General features: G+C 40.3%; 1 protein-coding gene across 3 annotated transcripts in view; it reads left to right on the top strand.

Annotated features, from left to right (window-relative positions):
* The window catches only part of LOC126347693 (probable glucosamine 6-phosphate N-acetyltransferase), an 87,706-nt gene that overhangs the window by 40,429 nt on the left and 22,812 nt on the right, over positions 1–24,465 (top strand). Inside the window, exon 6 of one of the 3 annotated variants that reach the window (XM_050002295.1) lies at positions 1,688–2,279. The exons of the other annotated variants lie outside the window; for them this stretch is intronic. Coding sequence (XP_049858252.1) covers positions 1,688–1,880 — 193 coding nt within the window. The 3' untranslated portion in view covers positions 1,881–2,279. Of the gene's footprint in view, positions 1–1,687; positions 2,280–24,465 lie in introns of those variants that run through there. 3 annotated transcript variants of the gene reach the window in all.

The raw sequence follows: 24,465 nt of genomic DNA, 5'->3' as shown, positions 1-24,465 counted from the left end.
CTTTTATTAACAGTCTCTTTGAGAAAAAATAGAGGTCATGAAGAACGAGTCCTGGATTTCTGAAGCCTTTTCCTTTTTTAAAACTATACAGAACAGACCTTTACATTTCGTATGAGGATTATGCTGAAAGTTTTTAGCAGAAATTCGGAAAGAAGTTTTGTTTACAATGTAACTGTTACAACTTTTCAAAATATTCTCCATAAATACTTATGCATTTTTCCATCCTTTGAAACCACATTGAAAATACCTCAGTCGAAGCTTCTTTGGGAAAACCACTTTGAGCACTGTTGCATGCTGCAATAGCCTCTTCATCATATGAAAAACACTGCCCACAAATGTTTTTCTTTCACCTTTGAGAACAGGAAGAAATCATACAAGACCAGGCTAGATGAATAGGGTGGGTTCAGTGAAACACCTTTTCCTTCTGCAAGAAGTCCATTGTTCTGGCAGCCGTGTGCACTGGGGCATTGCCGTGATGCAGAAGAAGGTGACCACTCTTTGATCTCCATGTGGCAATGACTTTCAGCACACATTCAGTCACGTTCCACTCAGCATTGACAGTGCAAGCTGTGTTCAAGGTCACAGAGGTGAGATGATCCATCGTGGTGCAGAAAGTGGTCACCATCTTCTTTCCAGAGCTCATACTTCTCCAAATTTCGTCAGTGGTTCTTCACTGGGAATGCATTATACTGAAGACTCTATGTTTCAGGTTCATAATGGTACACCCATATTTCACCACCGATTGTAAATGTCTTCAGACTGCCCTTGTCAAATTTTTCAAGCATAAACATCGCCAATCCATTCTTGTACATTGTTGGGCTTTTGTCAAATAATGTGGACCATTGGGCACATCTCTTGTCTAGACCTAAATGGTAGTGAACAATAATCTGTGCTGTAGTCACTCCAATATTTAGAATCCCTTCAGTGTCACAAACTGTGAGATGAGGATCATCTTCCTGTGAGATATCATTTTGCATGCATCATTAATGTTTCCTTGGCTTACTGTCATTGCAGGGCACCTGGGACAAGGTTCATCTTCAGGAGATTCCTGACCCCCTTGAAAACTTATGAAACTAATTTCCAGTGGTAGCTCTAGAACCAGCACCAGAAAATCATTCTTCCACGTACAACCCCCCCCCCCCCCCTTTTTTTTTTAGTCATAATATATCATCACATGAAAATCACAGCACGACAGATCCATCGTGCACTCTGCCTGACTCATACTACCTGTGTTTTCACTCAGTTCATAGCATGGTTTGAAATCTAGTAGTTGGGGAACTGTGTGCTCTGAGGCTGAAAACCAGTACCCTTTCAAACTAAAATAATTCCATTGTCATTAGACTTCCAGTTTAAGAGCTGCTAAACACTTTTGGTACAGCTCCTGTTGTCTCATTTGATTCCATAATCCTAATGTCCATAATTAGATAGACTGTATAATCAGATGTTATTTATTGCATCCTTTTCTTTAAAAAATATTGGAACAGATCTTAACACTCCATATCTCATTCATAATTTTAATGTACACAGTTAGGTGGAGTGTGTAATCAAATGCCAAATATGTGCACTGTATGAAAAAGTGTACCAACTGTAGCCTCTGGAAACAAATCTCTTCTTTTACTATATTGCATTGTCAGTAGCTAAGTTAAAAATGTTTTGAATTGCATTTGTTTCGTGAATCTTCTTTCAGAATTGTGGCAACTGTTGAGTTGCTGGCTAGACAATTGAATTGCTACAAGCTCACTCTGGACTGCAAAGATGATCTGATTCCTTTCTATGAGAATCTTGGGTATGAACTACAGCCTGGCAATTCAAACTACATGTCGATGCGCTTTCAGAATCAATCTCCAAAATTATTCAAAATGTTGAGATCAAAATTGTAAATATCTTTAGGTTAAGCCATGTTGTGTGTAACTGTCAGTGAAGTCATGTGAAGTGAAATGAAAGAGAAGTATTAATTAATGTAAATACACACATAACATGTTCTCATGTGAACTTTAAAATAATTTTCAAATGATTTCAGTATATTTCATTGTTCACTTGAAAAATAAAGACTGAATAAAGTTAACTGTTTTATTATTGCATGAACTTCAGCTGCAATGTTGGTCATAGGAAATTACTTAACTCCTGCTTTGTACTTAACTGAAGCTAACAGTATCCAGTGTTATGATAAAGATTGTTTTGAATGCCATGAAATGTAAATGTAGTTACAAATGGCAAAATTTTCTCTTGTGCATAATTTATAATTTGTGTAACAGAAATAAAACAACTGAAGCCAGTAATGCTGCTGTTAATTTTAATGAAGGTGATGTGGTATCTTCCATGTGGTCAATGTTAAATTTCCAGTACTTGTGGCACTTTATCCCAGAACACTTTTAAGTTATTGACTTCCATGTGTGTAAGTAACTACAGAACTGAAATTACAGCAAAAAATTTGTAATCCTTTTTTTTTCTGTGTTCTTGACGTACAGACTAAAATTTCTATATATTGTGTTAATTATTTCTTCTGACACTGTTTGGTAGAACAACTTCATATTTATAAATGAACAGCCCAAAAATGTGGATGCTCTACAGTATTAATTTACTTAGTTAAGTGGCAGCCAGTTACTATCTGATTACCTTGTAAACTGAAACCAATAAACTAAATAAATTAGCACTGTAGAACATCCTCATTTTCATGCTTTCCAATTAATTTTGTAAATTATATTCCATGTACATAAAATAGCATTGTGAATATGTAACTTGCAGCATCTGCAACTGTGGAAGGATTAGTGTAAAACACATTGTTCCCACGGGGAACAAAGGCCTAAATGTTGTAATAACAATAATTCATACTTCATAAAAGAGCAGTTACAAATTTCATATCAGGTGAGACTCGGCTGTTGTAATGCTGCCCCAATAGGCCAGAGGCGCAACTCTCTTCACACACTCTGGCAGGTGCATGTAGGCTAACAGCAAGTCAGTCGCATTGCACACATTCTTAGGATGTGTGAGCTACTTGACCATACCTGCTCCTGGGCACTTGGGCATTGGAGTATGACCTTGCACATAATGACCTGGCTGCAAGACTGTCCACACCTCAGCAAGGCTACCCTCCAGTGGGCATGCGAGCTGGAACAGCCTAGGATAGAGGATACAAATTTACTGGTAGCATTTCTTTGAATTTTCCATTCCTTGTATAGTGCTATACCGAATGTAACTTAATCTAATGCCATTTAAATCATGTTCAGTATCTATTTGTTAACTAGATATTTAAGGAACTAAGTAACACACAGAAAAATTGCACATGTCTCTCTCGTAAAATAAGTATCCTAAGCCAGTAATTTTTAAAACCAGCAGAAAGTCACGCAAAGAGATTTTTTGTTGAACAGTTAATGTTAATAGCCTGTCCCAACAAAATAAATATTATCACAATGTACAGGTGTGGAAAATGCCACAGAACAGTGGCAAATTGTTTACTGTGTGGAGGCTGTCTATCTTTTATATTGTGTAGGAGGCTGTGATACATCCTGCCTAAAAGCAGATGTGGCTGAGCTTAAATTGTGTAGTAGCTTTAAATATCACTCCACAGTACAAGGGGAAGAGCAGCTGTTCGTGAACCATAATGCTGATGGAGCAGTAGCACGGCTGAATGGTGATTGAGTAAGGCGGATTACTAGCAAAATATAGTCTTGACTGATAGCCTGTAACACACTACTTGTTAGGATGTGTTACAATGAATGCTGCAGCTGATACTGGTTGAATCGGAAATAGGATAGATTGCTGGACTATGACGAAGCCTGCCAAATCACGTAAGAGTTTTAAAAGATCTTACAAGTCTTTTACATTTAGTCTAGATGTCTTGCAACAGTTTCAGTGCTCTGGAGATGCGACAAACTATGGAGACAACCTGGAGAGTTTTAGAACTCTGAGAGCATACAGAAAATGGTGAGTTAAAGTAGGGTTTAAAAGACCAAGAAAATCCAACTGTTAATGAATAGTCATGGGAGAGGAACATCAGGAAGTAGTACAGAAATCTCTAGGTATCAGGTAAATAGTATTTTTAAGTCATGTGTGGACTTCAGCAATGTCACTGAGATCTTATATTGAATATTAAGGTGGAGGAGAGGGGGGCAATGAGCCAGCAGCAGTTTCAACCATAATATTAGTTATGCAGTTGATGAGAGCTGAATGTAGAATTCTCACAATCAAGTAACTGCAGAGCTTGATGAAGCTTTGCCTTTCGCTCACTCAGAATGTACATGGTATGATTTATTCTGAGTGTTTCCAGTAAGAAGTTACTTGCAAGATTAAATTACAAGTTGATACCTTGTAACCAGGGTATTGTCTGTCCAATCCCTGTTATTTCTGTTGTTTTCATTAAGTCTTGTTAGCATAAAATTTACTGAAAGACAGATGTGCCTGACAACTATACTATAGCTGACCCCAGGGGCAGAGGGGTTGCAACGATATCAGGATGGCAGACAGCGCAGAGGACTGAGCCAGGTGGAAACTCAGAACGTTGTGGCTGTCAAAATTATTTTATTTTCTACCTGCATCGGTGCAGGTTAGTGACCATGCCCGCACACGAAGGAAAGAGGGCTGGTCGTCCGTCAACTAGGGCCCGGCCAGCTTGCTGCAACACGCGCATGCCCAGCTTTGTTGAAACCTGTGCACTGTTCTTGGCATGCAACACTCTTGAGTGAGTCGCTCCACAAATACCTGGTGTCAGTGCCAAATGTAGAGGGTTGGCAATCTTGCTGTGGTAGCCAGCTCTACGGCAAATGACTGCATCCCAACTGCCCTTGATGCTTAGTGGCAAGGTGCGCTCACAGCAGTGGGTGGAAAAAGGCTGCCTTGCATGGGATGCCACCCACTTTCTCTGCGCAGGAGTCTGCCTGCTGTTGGAGAGAGCGTGGAAGGCCCACTGCACTGTGGCATTAAGCCCATAGGTCATACTTAATGTTGCAAGCTGGTACTGCAACGGAGCCTCGGAATTCATGACTGGTGCTGGTGGCTTAGCCCTCAAATCCTGGCAGAACGTTTTGGCTGGAAATGAACATGCTACGGCAATAACAGCTATTTATAACAGATAGCAGCTATTTATAACAGATAGTAGCACACTTTTTATGCCAATGTGCCACTTTTCATCACGTTCCCTGCAACCTCACTGAAAACTGCTGGTGGAGAAATCCCCTTGCCTGTGCTGTGGATTACGTCTGCACTGACAGGTTTCACTAGGTGAGCCTGGCCCATCTCACAGTAATTCAAGAGTTCCATTGTTATTAACAACATGACAGCACCCTGTCCTCACCAGTTACTTTAAGTTATAAGCCTTACGTACTAGATTTCTTCGCATAATACTAATCTGATTATTCCTATTCCACTTAAAGAGACCATTAGTTCCTTTGGAACTAATGGTGCCTTTATACTTCTACCTTTTGCCAGTAATGTGCTCATGGTAATTTTCTTGGAAAATGCTTACAGCTCATTTTGTGACCTTATACCCTCTTAAACTCAAGGAAATATATTTTTTATCAATATTCGCACTTCTGTGCTCCAGGGATCTAGTCTACTGGAATCTGTACTACTGGTGGATCAGGTTGATGGGCAGCTCTTTGCCTCATATATACGAAGGCTGTGGACAGCGGAGATAGAGCCACTGTGTTGCTAGCTGTTGCAACACTCAAAATCACAATCACTTGTCATTGCCCTTCCCTAAATTACTTAATGTGCTGCACAACTGTTGTGCAGAAATCTGTTCTTCTTGCTCGACTGTTCATGGTTCAGGAAATGGATAAGGTCCAGTTTTAATGTATTGTTTAGGACTGTTAGATTCTGCTTCAGAAGCACCTCTAGTACTCTGTCTGGCCAGTACAACTTGCTGTGTCATGTCCAGCTGGGTCATCCTCATAACTGAAGCAGGTACATGGCAAATTGGCCTTGTTGTGTCACAGCCTGTCCTTTTAATCAACAACCCACTACCCCTCAGCACTATCCGCCTTGCATCTGTGAGCCTTCCTTGCTCATAGCATTTTGTCGCCACCACGCGGAAGAATCCAGTGTAATGTTGCTTGCTGGAACTAAGCTTTTGGTTCCACGATGTCGCTCGGCAATCCAGTCCTTCCTGCCTATTAGGAACTGCACTGTGCATGTGCTTGTGGCAGTTTGAATCACCCACGTTGGCTCACTGTTATCCCCTCCCTATGACAGCACTGCAGTTGCTCTTCCGTCATCACCACGTCAGTCTCATCAGAGGTCAACAACACACGGCCTATCTTCACTTTTACAAACTTCCCTATCGTAAAAATGTAACTTCTGCCTATGGGGCTCAGCTATCAATCTCCAGCTCCAATGATAGTTCCCTGTGCACTTTTCACAATTGTGGCAAATACTGCTCTGGTGATAATAGGACAGGACTCAGCTGCCTGTGTAATGTATGATGGATAGCTTGCTGCAAGCTAGCCATTGCAGCTCATGCATTCCATACACTGTCTGCAATCGATTATATCAGCCTTGTCATAGTGACTCTTGCATCCTCCACATGCACTCTCGCCTATTTGATTCCTAAATCTCAATTCACAGTGTCGTGCGATGCCTTTGCATATTCCTTCACCTCACTTGTCCGCTTCTGTAGGAAATTCATAACACTTCTCTCTTCAGGCTTGCTATCTGTGAGGTATGCCACTCTACCACCGATTCACTGTCCTTATCCAATTTCTTCAAGGTCTCCCTCAATTCTTCGGTGTCACTGTTATCTGTTGTTCCAAACTCAGTTGTCAAAATTCTGCCCCCATTGTCTGTCCAACCCCACTTCCATTGACATAGAGAACGCAGCACAATCCCCAATGCTTACTGCATTTGTTCACTTAATTTTTCAAATGATTTTGCAATGTCTCACATTCCCCGGAAACTTCCCTGTGTACACCCCAGCTCTTGGCTTCCTTTGAAGCCCAGTAAACACCTCCATGCTTCTCATCTCATTCCAAAATTCCCATACATTAACATCTAAACTCAGCATCTAAAAAAAGGATGGCTGGTAACCACCACATCTTCTTGTTTCACAGAAAGACCGTGTCCCTCTAGGTGCTGATTCTGTAGCACTCCCACTCCACTCCGAGCAAAGAGATTGAGCAGTATTACGACTAACTTCTTTCCCATCCTCATTCTTGGTGCACAGAGACTTGAGGACAGGCATTATCATAATCCTTCATCCCCTCTCAGGAGGCTGCTGCCACTGATTAGGTTTCCCTCACAAAGAAAATCAAAAGAACCCTTATTGTAACACAAAATGTGTTCTTCTAGTCTCAAATATTACATACCAACACCCCGCACATAATACACTAAACAGTGATCAGTAGACATAGTAAAAACACATCTGTCACTTCCTCAACCTTAATGTATGTGATACCTCCCATACAGCTCCATCCAAATTCTCAAGGCACTGATGAGTGAGATTTTAATCACGCAAAACATCCGACAACCACCACCAAATTCACATGTTTGCATTTTTCTATAATTCACTACCTCCTGTGGAGATAATCCTGTATTTGTGTGAATCTGTGAAATGAATAAGAGATATGTGTCTCATTCATTATGGCATGATTTTACATAGTAGCTTAACGTCTTTGGGTCATACGATTCATCCTTTCCATTTGACTGTAAGTAAAGTGGACTACTCAGTTTCTTCACACACAGCAAGCGACACAATTCCTTTATCAGGTATGACATAAAATTTGTCCCTTGATCTGTAATTGCCACTTCTGGAACCCCAAACTTAAGTATCCAACTGTTGACCATTCCTTGTGTGACTTCACTGCTTGCAATCATTTCCGTATACCGAAAAGGTGATTATTATTGTCAACACGAAACACTTGTTGCTGGAGTCTGGTTAAATCGCCCTAACACATCCATCCCAATTGTTTCAAATGGTTTTGCTGTTTCTTGCAGTCTAAGCCTGCATGCTGTTCAAACAATGTACAATTTCTCACATACCTATCCACACTCCCTTCCCTTCCACCAATATCTCTAAGCCACCCTTTGGTTTGTTGCTATGCATTCTCCAGGACCAGACAGCACAAGATTGTACATGACCATCAGGACTTCATACTTCAACTTAACCATCACTGCCGCTCCCGACCCTCAGTTACCTTACACAACAGACTATCACACATGCTGAACTGCGTTTGCATTTTGTATAGTTTGCAGTTACGGTCAGCATTGTGTGCTGCATGCCATTCGGCAAGGCCATGACCTAGCACTTGTACTATCGCTTCTTTTTTGCTCAAACTATCTGCCTTTCCGTGTTTCTTTCCTGGCTTGTATATCGCGTCATAGTAAAACTCGCTACGTCTTAACACCTATCTTGGCTGGATGGGTCTTACAGCCATTGCAGAGTGGCATGGTCAGTCACTACTTTAAATTTTTTCCTGTAATGGCAACATACTAAAATGTGACTTCTTATATAAGGCTCACTATCTCTTTCTCTGTAGCTGAATAGTTTTTCTATGCCTTATTAAGTTGTCTGGAAGTAAAGGAGTCTCCTTCACCTTCGACCTCTTGACTAGGACACATTCCAAAATGTGGCTATATGTGTCCCAAGATAGTGTAACATACTCAAAATGTGAAAAACGCAAAGCTGCACTTGACGTTTAAACTTTCCAGTCAAATTTTGCATCTTTTTTCAGTAGCTGTGCAGGTGGTTGTGCTATATCAGCGAACCCCCTCACAAATCTCCTAATAGTAGCTCTCTAATCAACTTGGTTACTGGGAAATCCACCTACTTTCTCCAACAGAAAGTGACACTTTTCCATGCTTAACGTCAGATTTGCAGCCTAAAACGTCTTACGTAACTCCCACAGCTGTTGCCTATGCTCCTCCATGTCGTACGAGAACACGGTCATATTGTCCAGGTAGACTACACACTGGCTAGGCTTCCATCCCCTCGATAGTCTGTCCAGCAGTTGCTGAAACATTGCAGGAGCATCCTTCAGTCCAAAGGACATCCTCCGATACTTATAATGGCCCCAGGATACCAAGAACACAGTTTTCAGTTGGTCCACCAGAATCGCCCCCAGCTGATGGAATCCACTTTTTAAATCCATGATACAGAAACACTGGCACTGCCCCAAGTTATCAATGGTATCTGTCACGTTGGGTATGGGTTATGTGTCTCTCACATTTCACCCCTGCATATGTACTCACTGCGTAGAAGTCTAACAGGAATGGGTTTTTATGGACTCCGAGTTCCCTCTTGCATTTACGAACTGCTCATTTCCTTCCCGTCCACCACTATTACCACCACCAAAATTCTGTTGCTGCTACATATTACCCCTATCCCTCCGAGGCTGACAGCATTGCCTCTGCGTGCCCTGTATGCCCTCACCTGGAACAACTTTTGTTTGAAGAGCACCCCATGCCTATCACATACACCTGTTGACATATCGATCTCCTTACATTCTATTCTTAGGATCACCTGTGGGCACCCTTCTTGATAAATCCATTAGTATGCCTTGCAGAAAAGTGATGAGTGCTCTTTGCTTGGGTTCCTGCAGCAGAATTATGTTTGCTTCATCATTCTTCACCAGCTCATATGTGTGTACATTCACCTCCCTTATTCTATCAGCTATATCCTCTAATGGTTCCCCTTACCTCACCATAATTGTACTCACTTTCACTGTTTTGCTCCTTATAACTCTGAAGAAGCCCCAACTTCAAATACTAGAACCTCTCCAAATTCCTCAATGCGTCTGTACACCTTGCAAAAGTTTTTGCCTCTCGCACAAGTGTAATTTTGCCTCCTGCAAACCATGTGTAATTTGCGCAACTGAGGCTGATTCTTCAAAATATTAGTCTATCACATTTGCTGACGGGGCTGCAATACGCTAAAATTTCTTATCTTTCGAAACGTGTTTTCCCCCTGAGTTTCGTTTTCTGAAGTGTCGGGAAATAAAACCATAAACATTCAAAGGAATGATGAGTTTTATAGTGTTGAGGAAGAGTGTACTGCACTTAACACAAAAAAAGTGTATTTGCAGCCGGGAGATAGTGTATTTTTAATCGGGAAATCCAGGAAAAATCGGGGAATTTTTTTTCCTTGTCCACGTATACACCCTGATAGAATATTTCATTCAAACGTAATCGCCACATGCATTACGATAATTATTCCACCATAAGATGAGATGATCCATTCTAGTTTTTCAGAATATCGATAGCTCCTGACAGATCCACAACTGCACCCAGTCTTGCAATTCCTCATTTGACTGGAACTGGCGTCCATGCATGTCTTTCTTCCAGATACTATGGTGGGTGTTGCAGTGTTTACCAACCAAATCATTGAAGTGTAGCCTTCATCCGATTGTCACTGAAGGGGCAGGTGTTATCGTGCAACAGGGTGATTACCTCTGACAGCATTCCAGGATGTTTTGACTTTATAGTAAGTTGCTGTTTCTGCAAAGTGTCTTTATAGTTGTGCACCCTGATTGTGATTCCACACTCAAGGAACTTGATTACTAGAGGTGCCATGCAGTCAGAGGAAGTCATCATGAACTTACCGGAACATGAGTAAACTGCTTTTGATTTCTTTGGCTGGAGAGATGTGGGATGTTTCCACTGTTGGCTTGACTGTTTGCCCTTGGGCTTGAGATGGTGGCAGCCCTGTGACAATACAGGACAGAAACATACGCCCTCTCTTGGGGTACCTCAACAGATGACTCACACTTGATGCCATTCTGTCCATCTTTTGTCTCTCTGCTAGGTGATACAGCATACTCTGCACACAAATTTTGCAGTAATGCAAGTGGTCTTTGATGATAGTATGCATGGAACCAAGGTTAATGCCAACTAAACACGAATTTCATTCTCTGTGATTTGTCAGTCTCTCCAGATAAGGCCATCAATCCGCCACATCACATCAGGGGTAATGGTTCGATGGGCCTCTCCTGGGCACACAAATCGTCCTGCAGTGACATGGGCTCTTCCCGGAATCTCTTCTGCCTCATCTGTATGGCATTGCAAGAGAGATCTGTGTCCTCCTCTGCTCTGGCACTGCAGGGGAACAGTGCAACACGTCATACACCATCAGGGGTGACAGTCCGTCGTCATTTCTTATGGCATGGCCTATGTGCGCGTCTTTCACTTCTCCACCGACCCTTGACAAATGTGCAGAAACATGGTATAGAGTCGTGGTGTATAGAATGACGTCACTTGGAACATGAATGGCATCAGATAGTGTTGTCAGACGAATCCTGGTTCTGTTTGTTTGGAAATGGCGGCCACATTTTGGTTCGCTGCAGACAGCGGGAGTGGCATCACTGTGACTGCATTCGCACAAGACTTACAGCACCAGCTCTAGGCCCTATGGTGTGGGGTGCTATTGGGTACAATCACAGTTGGTGCGTGTCCAGGGCACTGAGACTAGTGTGACCTACATGAATGACATCCTGCTACCCATAGCCATACCCTTTCTGCACAACACCCCAAACCCTATTTTTCAGCAAGACAATGCACAAACACATGTTGCTGCATGAACAACTGCCTTCTTGGTGTCACACATTGTCAGTCTTTTGCCCTGGTCTGCCAAATCACCAGACTTGTCGTCAATCGAAAATGTGTGGGATACGCTGAAACGATGGGTGCAGCACTGTTGCCCAATGCCAACCACCACAGATGAACTTCGGAGCCAGGTGAATGTAGCATGGATGGTTATACCACAGAAGGCCATTTGCACCTTGTACGTGTCTGTGCCACCATGCATGGAACAAGTTATGAGGGCTCATGTTACGCCCTGTGCTCATGTTGTACCCTGTGCCTACTAGCCAATAGGGCACATGCTAAACTTAGGTGACTGAAATGCTTATCATTTTGTAGAACTTAGTAATGTACATGTCCTGTGACTATGAAAGTCCCATCCCTAGTTGTTCAAGGTATTTATTATTTCTCAAGATGAGTGTATATCCATCACCTGCACCACTGAGTCAGGAAGCCTATTACTCCATGATGCAGTGCCTAATGTATCAGAACAGAACACAGAATTGTTTCCAAACTTCAAGTTGCCAGTATATCTATACATCGCACCAGAAATCAATTCAAAGTGCAAAGCTATTTCCAGGCATCCAGTTTCCATCATCTCCACCATGTGAACCACTTGTCGAACCGCTACTATTGTTTAATGCAACTATGAAAGCAATATTTGTCCCTGCATGTACAAATTGAATGCAAGTGGCAGTAAGCTTATCTCCTCATGTCATGAGTAATTTTTGAAAATCTACAATTTAGTAACATGAATTTAGTGCTTTCAGATTATGAATTGTATCAATTATGTCAGAATTCAATGCAAGTAACTGACCTGAGTCGAAACAAGGCCCCAGGAGTAGACAACATTTCATTAGAACTACTGACAGCCATGGGAGAGCCAGTCCTGACAAAATTCTACCATTTGGTGAGCAAAATGTATGAAACAGGCGAAATACCTTAGACTTCAATAAGAATATAATAATTCCAATCCCAAAGAAAGCAGGTGTTGACAGATTTGAAAATTACCGAACTATCAGTTTAATAAGTCACAGCTGCAAAATACTAACACGAATTCTTTACAGACAAATGGAAAAACTGGTAGAAGCTGACCTTGGGGAAGATCAGTTTGGATTCCGTAGAAATAATGGAACATGTGAGGCAATACTGACCCTACGACTTATCTTAGAAGAAGCTAGATTAAGGAAGGGCAAACCTATGTTTCTAGCATTTGTAGACTTAGAGAAAGCTTTTGACAATGTTGACTGGAATACTCTCATTCAAATTATGAAGGTGGCAGGGGTAAAATACAGGAAGTGAAAGGCTATTTACAATTTGTACAGAAACCAGATGGCAGTTAATAAGAGTCGAGGGACATTAAAGGGAAGCAGTGGTTGGGAAGGGAGTGAGACAGGGTTGTAGTCTCTCCCCGATGTTATTCAATCTGTCTATTGAGCAAGAAGTGAAGGAAACAAAAGAAAAATTCGGAGTAGTTATCAAAAACCATGGAGAAGAAATAAAAACTTTGAGGTTCGCCGATGACTTTGTAATTCTGTCAGAGAGAGCAAAGGACTTGGAAGAGCAGTTGAACAGAATGGATAGTGTCTTGAAAGGAGGATGTAAGATGAACATCAACAAAAGCAAAATGAGGATAATGGAATGTAGTTGAATTAAGTTAGGTGATGCTGCGGGAATTAGATTAGGAAATGAGACACTTAAAGTAGTAAAGGAGTTTTGCTATTTGGGGAGCAAAATAACTGATTATGGTCGAAGTAGAGAGGATATAAAAAGTAGATTGGCAATGCCAAGGAAAGCGTTTCTGAAGAAGAGAAATTTGTTAACATCAAGTATAGATTTAAGTGTCAGGAAGTCGTTACTGAAAGTATTTATATGGAGTGTAGCCATGTATGGAAGCGAAACATGGACAATAAATTGTTTGGATAAGAAGAGAATAGAAGCTTTCGAAATGTGGTGCTACAGAAGAATGCTGAAGATTAGATGGATAGTTCACATAACTAATGAGGAGGTATTGAACAGGATTCAGGAGAAGAGAAGTTTGTGGCACAACTTGACTAGAAGAAGGGATCGATTGGGAGGACATGTTCTGGGGCATCAAGGGATCACCAATTTAGTATTGGAGGGCAGCATGGAAGGTAAAAATCGTAGAGGGAGACCAAGAGATTCAGAAGGATGTAGGTTGCAGTAGGTACTGGTAGAAGCTTGCACAGGATAGAGTAGCATGGAGAGCTGCATCAAACCAGTGTCAGGACTGAAGACCACAACAACAACAACAACTCTTATGTACAGTGTTCAAACCCCTGCAGTGTTACTAGATTGCTTTACAATATTTGTGGGTGACTATCCAAGAACAGTGAATATATACAACAACAAGGATATTGCACAGGGCGTTCACTTTCAGGAATTTATATTCAGAAAAGTGATGTGCGTTAGTTCAGCAATCCAGAGTGCAGTGTATGAATGTGATGAATGGTGCCCATATTTATATGAATTTTCTGGAAATGCCTGACATGTGGTTACAGAGCTTACACATCAGAACATGTCAGGTACAAATTTCGATGCATGTTGCACTTCAGTAGACAGCATTACCTGATGCTACTAGAGAATTACCTGCATATTTATTATCTATAGCCTACTATGTTAAACCAAATTTAAAAAAGTGAAAACAAATTAGTATTTAAGTCTTTGCTGTGTTACATTTCATCAAAAACCTTAAACACGTTGAAAAGAGTATATAGTTAAATGACAGCAAAATTCTTTACATGTTCAGTAATCTAGATAAAGGTGCAGTCGAGGCATATCTCACAAGGAAGAAGTGGAAGTATTCAAGGGTCTTGGATGTCGTCCCCAGTATTCCAGTTCGGCCATCTTGTATTCTGATGTCACAGAGCCTGCTGCAGTATTCCAAGTATTGGATTGAGATATCATAGGACCTGTCAGCCACATGACAACACAACACTGATGTCCCTCCAGTTCATACTTGGGACAACAACCCTGCTTCCACACTAGTACAATTGGGCTATTTTTCGAATTCCCCATGAAAATTTTGAATTTCCCACCAAAATTTGAATTTCGTTTTTTTATACCTAGACCTATTGTTCTTTTTCATGTGGCAGTGGGGTAGGTGGTGGAAAAAAATCATTGATGACATCATCAGTGACATACTGTCCAAGAACTGGCCTTGTTACACTAGTGATATGAACATACCACAATTTCCGAACTGTGATCAAATATGAATTTCGTGAACAGTAGCTGTTATAAACCTGGAACCTATAAATGTGTTGTATTAAACAGAATCAATGTTGTATTGGATATCCAAGGAAGTGATTTCACCTCCTAAAATTTGTACTCACAGTGTACGGAACTTTCGAGCTGGATGTATGTTTAAGGACCATTGGTGACATTAAATCACCTTCAGCATTTTCGCATTGTGTTTGTTTCACTTCCGCGGCTTGTGTGCATATATCTGATTCTCAAAAAAGATGATAAATAGTCTACTGGTTCAAAAATTGCACTGCTCATCAGAAATGTGTATGGGACATACAGCGTCCAAGTTGTGGTTACGGGTCTGCAGTAGAAATGTGAATACCTTAATGTGATAATTCATTAGTTAGTACTATAACTGTTCTGTGAGTTTGAAGTTACAGTAGGGGAAATGTAGTGTGCAAAAGATCATTGAGTTTGTTCAAACAATGAAAAGTGTACACTGAGGTGAAAAAATCCATGGAATACCTCCTTATATCTCTTCATATTTCCTTTTCGCAGCATAGTCGTTGGAAGTGCCCTGCAAAAGTATTGATCCAAGTTGCCCTCTATAACTGTCCATAATTGCGACAAAGTTGCTGATGTAGGAGTTTGTGCACAAACGGACCTCTCAATCATGTCCCATAAATGTTGTGACAGGATTCATGTCAGCCAGATCATTGTCTCAGACTGCCCAGTTTCTTCTGCAAACAAATTGTGGATAGGTGACATGGCGCATTGTCGTCCATAAAAATTGCATCATTGTTTGCGAACATGAAGTCCATGAATGGCTGCATCTGGTCTCCAAGTAGCTGAACACAAACATTTCCAGTCAGTGATTGGTTCAGTTAGGCAGAGAATGCAGTCCATTCCATGTAAACACAGCCCACACTATTTTGGAACCACCACCACCTTGCACAGTGCCTTATTGACAACTAGGTTCCATGGCTTCTTTAGGTCTGCGCCACACTCGAGCCCTGCCATAAGCTCTTACCACCTGAAATCAGAACTCATTTTGCCAGACCCTGGTTGTCTGGTCATCTAGGTCCAACCAACATGGTCAAGAGTCAAGGAGAGCTGCATCAGGCAATGTAGTGCTGTTAACAAAGGCACTCGCATCAGTCATCTGTTGCCAAAGCCCAGTAATGCTACATTTCTTCTTACTGTCATAATGGATACGGTTGTCGTACATTTGACATTCATTTCTGTGGTTATTTCAAGCTGCGTTGCTTGTCTGTTAACGCTGACAACTCTACACACGCTGCTCTCGGTCATTAAGTGAAAGCCATTGGCCACTGCATTGTCTGTGATGATAGGTAATGCCTGGAATTTGGTATGGTGGGCGCACTCTTGACACTGTGGATCTTGAAATATTGAATCCCCCAACAATAGGCGAAGTGGAATGTCCCATGTGTGTAGCTCTAACTACCATTCTATGTTCAAAGTGCCATAATCAGGTCAGAAACCTTTTCACGTGAATCACCTGAGTGCACAAGACAGTTCTGCCAATCCACTGTCTCGTTATACCTCGTGTGCGCGATACTACTGCCATCTGTATTTGTGCATATCGCTGTCCCATGACGTTTGTCACCTCAGAGTATATCGCTAATGCTAGTCGGCTGTTCAGTTTCGGAGAACTTCGTATGCCATTCCTAGAGACAATGTCATGTATTCCTTCCTTTTCAAACTATCACTAAATTGTTTAAGCAATGTAACACACAATCGTGACACTGAATAAAAATGGACCAACACAGCAGACTTCAGTATTGAGTTCAGAGATATTACAACATGAGCAAAATGAGGAATGTTTACGCCGAAATATTGAATCGCCCAATCACACAAAGCAAGTTGCTAGCCTTATCTGGTGGAAAGAGTATGAACATTAAGCTTCAAGAATGCGAGCAGAGGCTAACAGGAATGACGTGTGATTCATGTGCACTGGCTGCACTTCATCTCTCTAGGCACTGACAGTGGTGACGACCAGTGACTTGCGAGTCAGTGTATGTCTAGATGACAGAGCCACGAGAATTTATCAGTATGTCAAAGAACTTTTACAGTGCTCACCCATAGGATTTCTAAATGGTGACAGCTATCACACATACAGCTAGTCATTAAATTTCCACATCAGTTTTATGGAAAAATCAAAGAATAACGTATCAAAAGATACACTGGTTCAAATGGCTCTCAGCACTATGCGACTTAACTTCTGAGGTTATCAGTCACCTAGAACTTAGAACTAATTAAACCTAACTAACCTAAGGACATCACACACATCCACGCCCGAGGCAGGGTTCGAACCTGCGACCGTAGCGGTCGCTCGGCTCCAGACTTTAGTGCCTAGGACCGCACACGGCCACTCCAGCCGGCAAAAGATACACTATCCAGGGTTTCGAACGAAAAGAGTGAGACACCTACCTTTAAGAATAATTTGGTATTTGCTTTTGTAGCAGCATTCTGACATGGCTGTAGAACCACAGCCGGTGTTTTCCATATCTAACAAATTTGGTCAGCACATGCCTGTCTAAAGCTTATTGTATAATATTCTTAAACTTTGTCCATTGATACTCAACATTGTCAGTGCTAGAATAATATTTTCATGTTGAACATGCAAGTAAATGAAATCTGTGTGATTAGTGCCATGAAGACAAAATAGACTTTGTCTTCAAATAAATACATTGTAAAGTGATAAAATGTTCTTAGACCTTCCTGACAGGAATATCATTCTAGTTTTCAACAATTCCATTTCATCACAATATCATTTGCAGTAAAGGCCAATTCACACTTGCTGTCATGTCACATCCTGTCAATTCAAAATGTTCCACTATGGATTTCAAATGGCAGCAATCACACAGAGCGTCTGTGGACCATACCCGTTATGTCATATCACGGTCAGGATTTCATGGAAAGAAGTTAACTTATTTTTCACTGATCCCATCATATTACAGTGGTTCACTACATGATTTTCTGTATTCTTAATCTTTATCTTGTTATTTTGCTTTGTATTCTTGGCAAATTGCAAATTTTCCGTGATGACTTGCATACTTTTTTTCCACTTAGTGTTCTTATTGAGCTCAGATATCCAAAGGCGGAAAATTGTTTAGGTTTTATAACAACAGTACAGAGCCAATGCCCATACTGTGCATAAATAAGAACATAAGTTGGTGAAGCAATTTTCATTAAATACTATAAAATTTTTAAGTGATAAAATCAGCTCTCATGAAGGAGAGAAATACAGCTGTTTATCACTTTATTAGTTACAGAAGGAAAAAAACATAATGGATGAGGTAAACAAGCTCTGTTTATTCCCTTATAAATATTGTTTGATGTATTTGTACGTATATATTTTTGCTAGCAAATAAATGTCGATATATGAGATGTTGTTTCGCTTCACAGTACTTAACCATGCAAAACTGATGAAAAATATATGTAATGAAGTTTGATTTGCCCATTAATAAACTTTATCATTTTTAGTTCCTCAATTCTAACACCATATTCTGAGGTTTTTTGTTATTATAAATGGTATCTTGTGACCTCACTTTCATTGTTCAGTACTAGGTTTAGTTCCAAGACATTATATGACATGGTGTGATATACAGTTTGAATACACACTGACATGATGGTGATGTGATGTGATGGTCCTTTGATGAGTAGTGTGCGTCTGTCTTAATACAAGAGATCCAAAAGATGTGACTAAAGATGTAACTGATAATATTGACTTGTTGAGGTTCAAATTAAAGCGAGAATTCTCATTATTGTAAAGGTATTGTGATTTCAGTGTAATGATGATAAATTTTTGCTGTAGTCGATGAATGTAAATACTGTGTTGACTGTTAACAGAAAATTTATTTGCACCTTCAGAGATCTAAAACTACTCTAGACCTAAAAAAAAATCCTTGTAACACAGTATTCTCCTTATTGGCACAATCGCTGAATGATGGTTGAGAAATATGGTTACAAAATTAAGTAGAGGAAAATTATATTTACAGCACCTGCGGCCTCTCTGAATCTAGACTTCACTAAAATGCGCCCTCAGGAGCTCCGTATTTATTGTGCAATACAGAATGTTGCACAGTAATTCTGACCATTTGTGAGCAGTATAGGCACTTCGAGCAATTAATTGAAGGGCTTTAAAAACATTCGTGTTCACTCAATGAATTTCTGCAAAGAACTGAAAAGAATATCACAAAAGAAATAGAAACTGGGTGGAAGATGTCTATGAAAGAACTATGTGGTGTGTTGAGAAATAAAATTAATGGTTGATCACAAAACTCGAAACACATCACAGACCACAATAGCTTAAGAAAAGCTTAAGAAACTAACAAGCTTGGTGTCACTAAGCTGAAATATTTATTTTACTTCTAGCGATTCTCAGAAATGACAAATGAGGTCTTGTAATCTGTCCAGTGAGCTTTCATACTTACTTTTCTTGCAACAGTACAATACATATAAGATCATGTAAGCTGTTAGTCAATAATCAGTAAATGATTGTTTTATTTCCTTTGTAAAACTTGTTACAGCAGGGAAACACATATAAAGCAGCCTGATAAATTATACAGATCACTTCTTTAATTTTTAATTCTTTATTGTGATTTACATATCTATACTGCCATGTGTGAGCCAGTGATTGATTCAGTTGTTTACTGGAAGATTTACAGACTTCTGTCACCTGTTCTTATAGATTCCTTAGTTCTTAGATAGTAGATGTATTTGCATAGCTTTTCCTTTCACTTTGCATTTAATTTAAGTACATATGTAATTCCTATTTTGGGTGAGTCTTCTGCCAGTCTGTCGCACATGTGCACAGGTCAATGTCTCCACTCCTGCTACTGACGTCTATTGTTGAGCATGCAACAGCTGAGCCATAAGGTAATATCGTTTATACTTTCGCTTCGCATTAGGTGGTGTATTCTTCTCACTGCTGTTAGTTTTTATGACTACATGTACAAATAAAAATAATTACTTTATCTTCAAATACACTCCATAAGAAAAATTACACTTAGAATTATGTACGCTATGTACAATTATATTGTGATTCAATAAATGTTTCCAAGCTTTGTCATTCTATTATGTCGCTTATGTCTTTGTGAGGGTGGAGACCCTAGTCTCTCCCTGTTTTCTCATAGACTAATCTGTACATTCCAGGATATGGTATTTTGGAAATTACACATGGTCCAGTAATTGCCACTTCATATTGAGTTTGCCAAATTTGGTCCATTTAGGTTGTATCAGTAAGAGGATTCGTTGCCCTTCAAAAAATTGTGTAACATAAACATGTTACACAAATGTTATAAATTTTCTTTTTATACCCTGTCCTGCTTTCTAGTGTAACCATGCCTTATTTATTTTGTCTTATAGTGTCATACACCTCCCCCCCTCTCCCCCCCCCCCCCCCCCCATGAACCATGGACCATGCCGTTGGTGGGGAGGCTTGCGTTCCTCAGCGGTAGAGGTAGCCGTACAATAGGTGCAACCACAACGGACAGTCTGTATAACTGACTGATCTGGCCTTGGAACACTAACCAAAACGGCCTTGCTGTGTTGGTACTGCAAACGGCTGAAAGCAAGGGGAAACTACAGCCGTAATTTTTCCCGAGGGCATGCAGCTTTACTGTTTGGTTAAATGATGATGGCGACCTCCTGGGTAAAATAGTCCCCCATTCGGATCTCTGGGTAGGGACTACCCATGAGGATGTCGTTATCAGGAGAAACTGGCGTTCTACAGATCGCAGGGTGGAATGTCAGATCGCTTAATCGGGCAGGTAGGTTAGAAAATTTAAAAAGGGAAATGGATTGGTTACAGTTAGATATAGTGGGAATTAGTGTAGTTCGGTGGCAAGAGGAACAAAACTTCTGGTCAGGTGAATACAGGGTCATAAACAAAATCAAATAGGGTTAATGCAGGAGTAGGCTTAATAATGAATAGGAAAATAGGAATGCGGGTAAACTACTACAAACAGCATAGTGAACACATTATTGTAGCCAAGATAGATACGAAGCCCATGCCTACTACAGTAGTAAAAGTTTATATGCCAACTAGCTCTGCAGATAACGAAAAAATTGAAGAAATGTATGATGAAATAAAAGGAATTATTCAGATAGTGAAGGGTGATGAAAATTTAATAGTGATGGGTGACTGGAATTCAGTAGTAGGAAAAGGGAGAGAAGGAAACGTAGTAGGTGAATATGGATTGGGGCTAAGAAATGAAAGAGGAAGCCGCCTGGTAGAATTTTGCAGAGACCACAACTTAATCATAGCTAAAACTTGGTTCAAGAATCATGAAAGAAGGTTGATACTGACAGGTTTCAGATAGATTTTATAATGGTAAGACTGAGATTTAGGAACCAGGTTTTAAATTGTAAGACATTTCCAGGGGCAGATGTGGACTCTGACCACAATCTATTGGTTATGACCTGTAGATTAAAACTGAAGAAACTGCAAAAAGGTGGGAATTTAAGGATATGGGACCTGGATGAACTGAATGAACCAGAGGTTGTACAGAGTTTCAGGGAGAGTATAAGGGAACAACTGACAGGGAGGGGGGAAAGAAATAGATTAGAAGAAAAATGGGTAGCTTTGAGGGATGAAGTAGTGAAGGCAGCAGAGGATCGAGTAGGTAAAAAGACGAGGGCAAGTAGAAATCCTTGGGTAACAGAAGAAATATTGAATTTAATTGATGAAAGGAGAAAATATAAAAATGCAGTAAATGAAGCAGGCAAAAAGGAATACAAACATCTCAAAAATAAGATCGACAGAAAGTGCAAAATGGCTAAGCAGGGCTGGCTAGAGGACAAATGTAAGAATGTAGAAGCTTATCTCACTAGGGGTAAGATATATACCGCCTACAGGAAAATTAAAGAGACCTTTGGAGAAAAGAGAACCACTTGCATGAACATCAAGAGCTCAGGTGGAAACCCAGCTCTAAGCAAAGAAGGGAAAGTAGAAAGGTGGAAGGAGTATACAGAGGGTCTATGCAAGGGCGCTGTACGTGAGTACAATATTATGGAAATGGAAGAGGATGTAGATGGAGACAAAATGGGAGATACGATACTGCCTGAAGAGTTTGACAGACTACTGAAAGACCTGAGTCGAAACAAGACCCCGGAGTAGACAACATTCCAAGGGAACTACTGACGGCCTTGGGAGAGCCAGTCCTGACAAAATACTACCATTGGCGAAATACCCTCAGACTTCAAGAAGAATATAATAATTCCAATCCCAAAGAAAGCAGGTGTTGACAGATGGAAAAACTAGTAGAAGCCGACCTCGGGGAAGATCAGTTTGGATTCCATAGAAATAATGGAACATGTGAGGCAATACTGACCCTACGACTTATCTTGGAAGCTAGATTAAGGAAGGGCAAACCTGTGTTTCTAGAGAAAGCTTTTGACAATGTTGACTGGAATACTCTCTTCCAAATTTCGAAGGTGACGGGTAAAATACAGGGAGCGAAAGGCTATTTACAATTTGTACAGAAACCAGATGGCAGTTATAAGACCAATGGACATGAAATGGAAGCAGTGGTTGGGAAGGGAGTGAGACAGGGTTGTAATCTCTCCCTGATGTTATTCAATCTGTTTATTGAGCAAGCAGTAAAGGAAACAAAAGTAAAATTTGGAGTAGATATTAAAATCCATGGAGAAGAAATAAAAACATTGAGGTTCGCTGATGACACTGTAATTCTGTCAGAGACAGCAAAGGACTTGGAAGAGCAGTTGAACAGAATGGATAGTGTCTTGAAAGGAGGATGTAAGATGAACATCAACAAAAGCAAACCGAGGATAATGGAATGTAGTCGAATTAAGTCGGGTGATGCTGCGGGAATTAGATTAGGAAATGATACATTTAAAGTGGTAAGGAGTTTCGCTATTTCGGGAGCAAAATAACTGATGATGGTCGAAGTAGAGAGGATATAAAATGTAGGTTGGTAATGGCAAGGAAAGCGTTTCTGAAGAAATGAAATTTGTTAACATCGGGTATAGATTTAAGTGTCAGGAAGTCATTTCTGAAAGTATTTGTTTGGAGTGTAGCCATCTAAGGAAGTGAAACATGGACGATAAATAGTTTGGACAAGAAGAGAATAGAAGCTTTCGAAATGTGGAGCTACAGAAGAATGCTGAAGATTAGATGGGTGGATCACATAACTAATGAGGAAGTATTGAATAGGATTGGGGAGAAGAGAAGTTTGTGGCACAACTTGACTAGAAGAAGGGATCGGTTGGTAGGACATGTTCTGAGGCATCAAGGGATCACCAATTTAGTATTGGAGGGCAGTGTGGAGGGTAAAAATCGTAGAGGGAGACCAAGAGATGAATACACTAAGCAGATTCAGAAGGATGTAGGTTGCGATAGATACTGGGAGATGAAGAAGCTTGCACAGGATAGAGTAGCATGGAGAGCTGCATGAAACCAGTCTCAGGACTTAAGACCACAACAATAACAGTGTCATTTCTGTAGTGGGTACCTTTGGTATGGGCGACTCCCACTCATCCATTTGTTTTGTCTGGAACATCACTTCGTTAGGTGTGAAACCTGTTGAAGAATGTGGAACGTTATTGATAACTTGCTTGAAAGGAATTACGTATTCTACCCAGTGATGGTTGTTGTCAGAGGTGTATGTCCTAATAAACCGGTTAAATTCTTTAAAGACTCGCTCTACTGGGCTCGCTTCTGGGTGAAAAGGCTTTCTAATATGTGCTTTATGCCCTAAGAGGTCATAAATTGTTTCCACTTTTGCCGAGCGTAATATGAAGCATTTTCAGGTAGTAGTACCTTTGGTTTATCTATTCTTCTCAAACTGTCGCCCTCATTTCTTTTTCCGATATTTATGGCTGTTGCATTTTTAATGGAATACATTTTTAAATCGTATAGCGCTAGTAACACCTCCTCCCTTCTTGGATATGGACCAGCTATGTCCAGGGATACTATATGTATAGGGCTCTTTCTGAGTATTTCTTGTAGCTCCGTATATTTTGACACATTGGACTGTTTTGATCTTTGACATATTTCACACCTTCTTAGTAACTGTAGGACTCGCTTTCTCAAATTTGGAAAATAACAAAGTGTTGCAATTTTTTCAGTACATTTGCCTACTCCATAATGCCCACACACTTCATGTGTGTGTCTTATAAATTCGTCGATATAATCCTCTGGAATACACACACATCATTGATCAGAATTTCATGTTTCATGACAAAAAACGCCTTCTACTTCTGATACCTTTTACTTACCTTTCCACTTTCATTCTGTTTAAGGTTTTGCCTGACGTTACTCCATCTGCGATCTTCCTGTTGTATAATTTTAATTTGCTCACAAAACTTATGGTAATCAGACTGTTGTGTTGTAACTTGCACCAATAACGTTCTGAGTTCTGCATCTTGCTCTATTAAGTTAGCAAACTACTCTAATCCTTGTGGTAACCCGAACAAGGCATTTGCAATAACATTCTGGCTTTTGTTAACATGATCTCGAAATTGAATTCTTTTAAATATAGACACCACCTAGCTAATCTAGGGTGCAATAGTTTACACATTAAAAGAAATGATAGTGACTAATGGCCACAGTAAACTTCGTTATTCTTGCCCCACGAAAAATATTCAAACTTTTTAAATGCCCATATTACAGATAAACTTTCCAATTCTGACATAAGAGTAAGATCTTTCTGCTTCTGATAACGTGCGAATAGCGATACTGATGACCTTGGGTACTGCTTTACCTTC

The sequence above is a fragment of the Schistocerca gregaria genome, chromosome 1 (assembly GCF_023897955.1).
Source record: "Schistocerca gregaria isolate iqSchGreg1 chromosome 1, iqSchGreg1.2, whole genome shotgun sequence".
In the NCBI taxonomy this organism is placed as follows: Eukaryota; Metazoa; Arthropoda; class Insecta; order Orthoptera; family Acrididae; genus Schistocerca; species Schistocerca gregaria.
The sequence above is the reverse complement of the archived record's forward strand: the minus strand, read 5'-3'. Positions and strand labels throughout refer to the sequence as shown.